Raw genomic sequence first — 9,084 nt, 5'->3', positions numbered from 1 at the left:
AGCATGGGGCCTTTCTGTGTGGAGTTTACATGCTCTTCCTGTGCATGCTGTGTACTTCCAGTTTGTTTCACCAAAACCCCATTGTGGTATATGGTTACTTTGTTTTTGCATCTTTTTAAATGAATTTTATGTCTGCCTTATGATGTACTACCACTGAAAATCTTTAAACATTATGCCCAGTTTTAGCTGCACATTGTAATTTATTGTTTTGAAGGAGATTCACGAAAGCTGCCAGAGGCATGGTGAGACAAAATTTGTTATTGGAGTTAAAATAAAAAAAGTAATAATAATTATACATTGGCATCCTGAATGAATGAACTAATAAATTAAGAAAAAAAAAAAGAAAAAAGAAACCACAGTAACAAATTGTCATCTGGAGAGCTGTGAATCCCTCCCTCGTTAATGTTTACTGCAAATACTCCTGGACTTACAGCACTTTACATGATCTAGCACATGGGAACAGATAAGCAGAACAAATTTCAAAAACAAGATCATACAGTGGTGAAATGTTAAAGCAATTCATGTGCACCACAATAAAAAAACAAACTTTTCTCTGCTTTCTAAGTTGCACTTCTCCGTTAGTTTAAACACCCAATAAGTAAAAATAATTACACCTCTGCAAAGCCTTTAGTTCTGTTTGAACTATTTTCAAACAGATTTGCAACAAGGTATTCACAATTGCACTGTATAACCTGACACACTTTGGTCCCGTTCGCATACAGCTGACAGTGGTCAAATTCAACACATACATTTCTCGAATTGCATTTGACCAGAATCCATCAGTCTCTGGGGCAACATTTTAAAGCACTAACACACAAGTCAGTAAGCAACAATTATTTTCCAGAGGGCCAGTTTGATTTAGTTTTTAAGATAGAAGGGTCGCAAACACAGTGAGCAACCTGCGTCTGCCATATACAACATCACATCATCTGCAAAGATACACACAGGAAGGTTTGTTTTGGTTCAACTGACAACATGAAGCTAACATTTGTTGCATTTTTGAATATTGTTGAATGCTTTATGTAATTATTCTTTTAGGCAGATCTGTTCAAACTCCTTTTCAGAGCTTTTTTTTTTAAAAATAAAAAAATAAACAAGTTTAGCATAATTGCCATGCTTGGTCAAAACACAACAAAACTCTCCAAGCTTATTAAACATAGTACCTGATAGTTAACTTAAACATCAACTATTAAATAAAAAAAAAAAAGTATGTTTTTAAAAAAAACAAAAAACAAAAACATCATCAATTGTCTATTATTGTCAGACCAACTTTGAGCATTAGGCCATGGCAAATAATTGCTTTGGCCTATTTTAGTCAAACAGTGCTCTGTTTTGTAAAACTGGTTAAAAAAAAACAAGGTAGTGTAGACCCTATTTATTTTACTCAGGAGTTATTGCTAAAATCCCAGTTTTCAACATTGTTGCTCGCCACCATGGAAAGCAAGCGATCATGTAATTGCCTGCGTGTGTTTGTTTCTTTGTCTGTCTGTTAGCAAAATATCTCATGAACCAGTGAACAGATTTTAACGAAACTCTGGCAAAGTAATCACAGGATATACATCTACAAATGATCAACTTTTAAAGTCAATTTATGCCTAGCACTAACAAATTGTGTGAAACTTTTGCTTAAAACATTAGCATGTGATGTGGTGGGTTATATGCATTCTTTCATGGCATGCTAGTTTAATTTATTTCAGGTTGTTTTATTAGGATGTCAAGGGCCGGATTTAAATGGCTCAAAGGCTTTATCTGGTCATTGGGAAACAATTTTTGCACATGTGTGCCTTAACATGTAAAATGTGTCCTTCGGTTTATTTATTCTTTTTTTTTCTATTCAAGTCAACAGCTCATGTTTTAGTGCCAAATCCTGCAGGTTGTGAATGTGACATGAAGGTCGTGCTAAAGTGGAAGAGAAGCTTGTGTTTCCTCTGAGCCAGTCGTTACGTAATATAAAGGATTTATTGTTGAGCAGGGAGCTTCTTACTTTCCTTTTTTTTTTTTTTTACCATGCAGATACCCAGTGAGGGCTGAGTGAATGAATGACCCAGATTAAACTGATGTAAATTTAGACAGCGCTGCCAGAGAAGCTGCTCGACTGTTGCTGGGTTACTCTCATTTGCTTTGCAGGACTTCAGTCACAACAGCACTGTTGCTTCAAAACCCACACAAAGCAACAAAAAAGTAACAAAAAAGCTGCAACAGAGGTTAAACGTTTGGAAGTTATCAAGTTTGTATAGCAGTGAAATCAGCTGAAAGATCACGCTCAGTTCTGATGAAGTGAAGGAAAGCAACTTTACTTTCAAACTGTGGTGACTCCTCTGAAGTTTAGGCTGCTTCTGGTTTCTGCTGCTACTCTGGACTACTCATAAAATTGAGTGAAAGGGTCCATTGTTTCTGGAGCTTTTTCAGACCTCAGACACTCAGTGTCTGAGGTCTTCACAGTCTTCTCTCAGTGAATTACAATTTACAAAGATATGTAGTGCAACGATAAAAAAAAAAAAATCTATGGATGTACATCTACAACTGATTAATTTTTTGAGTCAACCCAATTCAAGATGGCTGAGCTGCTCAACCTTAACAACCACAAAAATGACTATAACTCAATCCATTTTACAGACAATAAGCTAAAGTTTGGTCTGGTGGTAGCTAAGAGACACCTCAAACACATACCCCGAGTGACAACAGATTGCATGAGATCTTTATTTAAAACTTGGGCACACAAGTAAAATGTATTTCTTCAAGGAATTCTATTTTTATTTCCAAAAGCATCTTTGAATCATGTTAAGTTTACTGTCTGGCCTGGATTCACTGAAAATGTGCAATTTATTTGCATGGCAACCATGTCTGACACTCATGCCTAGAACAGAAGATAAATTAGACCTTTCCTGACATGCCTGACCTAGTTTTTTGTGATGGCAGCAGCACAACACATTGCTCCTCTTTCTCCATTGCTTTATCAATTATCACTTGTTTTCAAAAGGGTGAATATTTCACACTAACTGCATGTCACAAACAGCGCTGACCTTTAAGATTTGATGCTTTTTGCACAAAAATTTGGTAGATCTGTTCGATAAATGCTGCATAAACTTAATTTAAATGTGGAAAAACATCACCGGTACTGAAAGACACTTTGTCTGGCAGCACACTTTGAGGCACACAATTCCCTTTTGAAAGGACTTCGTCAATTACATGTGCAAAATTTACATTTGAGCCAGCAAAACCCGCACAATCCTTCTGTTTCTGAGATTCTAAGTCTCTGTTTTTCTTGGCGCTTGTTAGGCTTAGGAAAAAAAACATGCTTTAGATAAAATCTTACTAATGTTACAGTTTCACTGCAGCATGTTGACCTGTCTTGTTGGAAAGGTTTGCTAAACATCTTCCTTTAAATTGGTTTCCTTGGGTCCCTGACTAAACAGCAGTGTGTGAAGCTGTCAACAGGGTGTAATAATTTAAAAGCACTTAACACACAACTGTCAAAGCATCCCTATGGTTTAAGAAAGAAGATGGTTTCTTTTGCCATACTGTTTCCCAGCACCTGTCTGCAGGCTGCTGGTCATCCTTCAACACAACAAAATCAGCAGTGAACAAAACTGAAAACTCTGCTTCAAGACAAAAATGTTTGCTGCAGCCTTTGTTCAATAAAACAGGCAGCAATGTCAAAGTAAATTTGAAAATTTATATCTCAAACTACAAAAGCATTCTTCTCCAAGTGAAGCATTAAACACAACAGTGCGCTGCAAACAAAGCAAACTGGTAAAAAAAAAAAAAAAAAAGGTTCATAAAATATTTTTAAAAAGGTGACAAGAGTCAGACTTTAAAAATCCTAAACAAGCTAGCTTACCGACACTGATCTTTAAAGGAATACCTACTGAAGATTAGCTGGTTTACTTAGCTGGTAAATGTTCCGTTTTGGGTGACTATAAACCTGATATTTTGTTTAGGAAATATTCAAATTAATTACAACAGTTACCTGAGAAAGAAAAGAACCTTTTAATAATTTGAAAAGCTTACTTTTCTTAAAAAGCTTTGAGAGATTTTGATGTTTCCCTAAAACCTGATACTCTGAAAAATGTGTTAAATTTGAGATAACAGTTTGATTTGTGAAGGATTCAGAAGGAGTCTTTCAGGTGACATCTACAATACTGTGCAAAAGGTTTAAGAATTAAAAACAAAGTGAGAAAACTTTCAAAAATATATTGAGATGGTTGTAAGAAAATAACATCTTCTTATGTATCTGATAATATAGCATATGTCGCATATTCTCCAGCAATGCAAAGTTGATTTATTGATCTTGCTGAAAATATCTGTAGCATGAACTGTGAATTGTCACATATACCATATACACTAAGTTATATAAAAGTTAGGGAGCAGCAACCCAACAGTAACGCTACCCAATTTAATGCTATGCTAATGCAATTTAATTACAAACGGTTTTGTTTTCCAGATGGTTCTTCAGTTTTACATAAAACATCCCGACTAAACTGATTACTAAGAAAATAAAACTACTTAAAACTTTTGCACAGTGTTGTATTTACAAAGCGAGAATTTCTTTATTTCGTTTCCTTCTATCAGAGTTGTTTACCAGTGGAATCAAAGCTGTCCTTGAGCAGACAAAGGGGTTTACAGAGTTGATCTAAACTCTCGCCTTATGAACTGCAGATTTAGGAAAAATTAAAACAGATGACAGATGACGGGAGTCGTTTACTGAGCAGCTCATTTCCTCTGCAGTCTGAGCCACATAGATCCATGTGGCGTGCTGGGGTGTTGTTAACAGTCTGTTTCTGTGTGTGCAGATTGGTCACTCCAGACCAAAGCCTTCGGCGTTGGAGATGGCGATGGTGAGTTTGTGTTTGAGCTCCTTCCGGGATCGATATGGAGGCAAACAGATCTGATTAAAGCAGGTGTGAGAGATCGGCAGCCTGGAGAGATTAAAAAAATAAAAGAGAAAGGAAAGTTTAACACTTTTGAACATTAAAATCTGTGGAACACAGTCAAATTCCACCTCCTTCCCAAGGACACCCATACATTTTTTAACAAGATCATTTCAAACCACATTCCACTCACATTCCATTTTTCTCTTACTCCCCCCCTTTTTTTTTTAAAAAAGGCATAAAAACATGTATTCCACTTTTTTCTGTAAGATGCTAAAAACCAAACTTATGTTGCAAAAATCACTGAACCTAAAACTGAAGAGTTCTTCTTTAATTGAACAAGCATATTGTAAATTGTTTTGGCAGCAGACAAAAATCAAAGAATATCCAAATATCTGGATTCAAAACTGTGAAATTTAAATAAAAGAAATCACGTTCCAGCTCCTGCAAGGTGGTCAGAAAGTGAAAAAGAGGAAGAAACATGAGCTGAACCTCCAACAGCACATTGTGGAGGTATGTTAATTTGGATCAACATGTTCAACAGCTTATTTGCTAATTGAGCCAATCTGTTTTTTTTCCACTGCCTTGACACAATGGTCAAAGCCAGATTCCCACCCTCTCATTCCCAAACACATACTCTACTGTCCTACCCTCTGGATTCAAGAGAAGTTAGGAGATGATAAGAGCTGTGCAAATACGTGTGTGACAGTAAGATGGCACTCACTTTTTAAAAGGATTTATTTATCTTCAAAATATATTGTAAAAATAAGACAAAATCCTAGAAAATAGTAAGTACTTGCCCTTACACTTCTAGGGTTTTATATATTGTGACATAAAAGCATTTATTCCTTGCTAGATCCTAAAAAGCAGTAAATAAAACTTCAGATGAACCAAAATACAGAAGTGGTGGGTGATAAACGTCCAACATTTGTCCTTTCAGTAAATAAATTCAGAGGACAATTAAATGTCGGCAGCCATTAATGAAGGCCTTTACGTGCATAAGTTATGAAGTCGGCTCTCAGTCACGTGGTTGCGTGACAAAAATTGTGTCATTTTTGTTCGCAAAGCAGCTTTGTCTCCCCCTCGCGACACAAGGTCCTGGATGAATTTTTTTTTTCACAGGGACTGGCTTGTTTGGAAGGATTGCAGGAGAAAGCTGTCAGGATTTGGGTTTTTGTATTCAATTTATTACTTTTATTGACTTCATGTTTCAGTTTGAGTTTATTGTTTATTTTATTTAGTTATCTTTGTTAGTTCTTGTTCCTTGTGTCTTTGTTTCCTGTCTTTATCCACCTCTCCTCAGTCAGTCACTTGTTTTCCTGCCACGCCCATCTCTACCTGCTCCTCGTTATCACTCACCTGTGCCCACGTCACCTAATTACCCTCTGTCTTTAAAACCCGTTCATCTCCTCCACTTACTCGCTGGTTCGTTTGGCTGTTTTCCTTAATGTCTGGTTCTGCTCGTTTCCTGCCCTTGTCCATTCGGTTCTTGGATTTAGTTTGTTTTGTATTTAGTTTCCTACTTGCTGCCACATCAGCCTTTGTTTTTTATTCTTTTATTTTAATAAATTAGTTTTCCTTTTTTATCATGAGTCTGCGCTCTGGGTTCGCCTCCTCCTCCACTCATCATGACAAAAGCGTCTCTTTTCAAAAATAAAAAATGGCAGCTCCTCTTAAAGTTTCATCTGAATGAATGTTTTTTCAGACAGATAAGACCGAAGAAGAAAAGAAAACAAAGCATGTCAGCACAAACACTTCATACCAACTGTCAAGCATGGTGGTGGAGGTCTGATGATTTGGGCCACAGAAAATCAACTACGCTCTAGAACCAAATATCAGCTCTCTGTTCCGCTCTATTTGGGATTCAAAACTTCCAATCACTATCAAATTAACGCCAGGTATTTTAGGAGAATCTAAAAGTGAAGCTCACGGAACACTGAGAGAAAATTCAGGAAAAGTTTGAAGCTGAAACTTTAGCACGGCCAGCAGTGGGGTTAGCGAGTTCAGGGCCGCCTCCTTTGGCCATGAACTCACTGAACGTTGTTTTCTTTAGGTTTGACACAATGGTCTCAGCCCATCCCCCCCTGTTTTCCAAACACAACCTACTCCGCTGGCCCCAATCTGGGATCATGTTATATAGGGGCCTGTGAGAGCCTGGCTCATATATGTGTAGGGGCTGTGACAGTAACAGGACGCCTTTCACTCCGAAACAACCACTTGGATTCATGCAACCGTGGAAGAAAAACATGAACTGATAAAGATGAGAAGGTGCTTCGGCTGTTTAAAAATCTTTAACACCGTAGATGTTGTTTGAGAAGCATTACCGTTTGTCACGTGCACGTAAGTGTGAAAACAAAGCTGTTGTTTGTCAGCATCGTGTGTGAGAAAGTATTGAACCCAAGCAACCTAACGAAGCAGTGAGGTTTCTCTCCCAGAAACACACCCACCAAGCTTTTATTTGTTTATTACCACCCTGACGTTAGTTACTTCAGAGAGCCCCACACAGCTGAGAATATAACTCGAGCCCCGGGCCCCTGACTATTTACTCCACTTCAATTCAAAGGAGCTTTTTAAGCACGGGAAACACACAGTGCCAAAGTCTCTGTGACAGAAAAACTATAACAACAAAGTAGTAAAGTAGTTGAACAATGTTTTAAATATTGTCATCACCTGCTTGAAATACTGCCCGTATTAAAAAACAACAAAAAAACAAAACAAAATTCATTACTATCTCTACAACAGTCAGTACGAGAAATGTTTTTTTTAAGCTTGTACAGTTTTCAATTAAATATCAGTCGAAGCAAATGTCTGAATCTTTGCATTGATAGCATTTTTTAAATAATAAACCAAATTTTACTGATTTAGAATTGCAGAAATCAAACTATCAAATGAGCAGGTAAATTACATTAAATTATATGATCTAAAAGATATTATTATTACTTACTGCTAGTGCTGGGCGATATGGAAAAAATTCTATATCACGATATGGATAATTTTATGTCACGATAACGATATATATCACGATATACCCCAATTGTTGTCAGTTATTCTCTGAAAAATATGAAAAAAAAATCTAATTTCTTACCTTTTTCAAGCTTTATTTCAAAGTGACATTTAACTGAACTTTCACAAATGAGATCTGCTGCATTTTACTGCAGCAATATATATGTACCTGTTAGGACGTAACAGTATCAAATGACAACAGACTCTTATCTTCGGCCGGCTATAGCTTCACTTTTCGCAACTTTCCCCGGCTCTTTTACTACTTGTTTGACCTTGAACTTTTTGGATTGTTAAATATTCTTTTTCGTGGTTCTTCTTTAGGTGATAGAAGAGGTTTGTTGTGTTGGCGTCAGATGAGAAAACAGTCTCATAGCAGAGTTAGTATTAGCATTAGCAGAGTTAGCATATTACCTTTTTCTGCTCCTTGTCGGACTTCTTGAACCAAATCACAGACATCCCCCCTCGTTTTGGTAAAAGTCTTTCTTCTTGGGCTGCCTGCTAGCTGTCTCTACTTGTTGCGACCCTAAGTTTGACACTTCATGCGTCTCCATCTTTCAGCACTCATGGTGAAAACACCACGCCGCACAGAAAGCCGCTGCCGTAAAGCATGTCGCAAACCCACACGTAAAGCAGAGTCATGTCGCAAAACGGAGGTTCTTCTCAAAATAGTTATTTTTTCTTCTTATTTATCACTTATATAAACTGAATGTATGCAAAGTGACAACACTAATACATTCGTTGTAGCCTAGGTTATGAAATATTTACATGAATCATTGATACAATTATGATAGAAACGACAGAAACTATAGAGACGATAGAAGAAAATATATCACAATAGACACTTTTCTATCGTCCCCACGATATGTATCGTTATATCGCCCAGCACTACCTACTGCCTTGAAAGGCTATCAGTCATGTAATAACCAGTCAGTGTGTGTTTGTCTGTCTGTTAGCTAAATTTCTCATGAACCAGTGGACAGATTTTTATGAAACTCTACGAAAGTAATCCTTGGATGTTCATCTACAACTGAATAACTGCGGGAGTCAAAGAAGAGTTAAAGATGGCTCCCTCAACCAGTTACCTTTAGCAACCACTGAAGTGGCTATAATTCAGTCAATTTTACAGATATTGAGCTCCAATTTGGTGTGATCACAGCTGAGAGTCATTCCGAACATGTACCCCGAGAGCTAACAGATCATGAAAGATCTT

At 37.1% G+C, this 9,084-nt stretch overlaps 1 protein-coding gene across 2 annotated transcripts in view; it reads right to left on the bottom strand.

The window, feature by feature from the left end:
• Positions 1 to 366: 366 nt before the first annotated feature.
• hectd2 (HECT domain containing 2) overlaps positions 367 to 9,084 on the bottom strand; it is an 85,340-nt gene continuing 76,622 nt past the window's right edge. For both annotated transcript variants that reach the window (XM_017439314.3, XM_037973501.1), the window contains one exon: positions 367 to 4,919. In XM_017439314.3, coding sequence (XP_017294803.1) covers positions 4,799 to 4,919 — 121 coding nt within the window. In that variant the 3' untranslated portion in view covers positions 367 to 4,798. The remainder of the gene's footprint in view (positions 4,920 to 9,084) is intronic.

Source organism: Kryptolebias marmoratus, linkage group LG22 (genome assembly GCF_001649575.2).
Source record: "Kryptolebias marmoratus isolate JLee-2015 linkage group LG22, ASM164957v2, whole genome shotgun sequence".
Lineage (NCBI taxonomy): Eukaryota > Metazoa > Chordata > Actinopteri > Cyprinodontiformes > Rivulidae > Kryptolebias > Kryptolebias marmoratus.
This window is presented reverse-complemented; position numbering and strand designations above follow the sequence as displayed.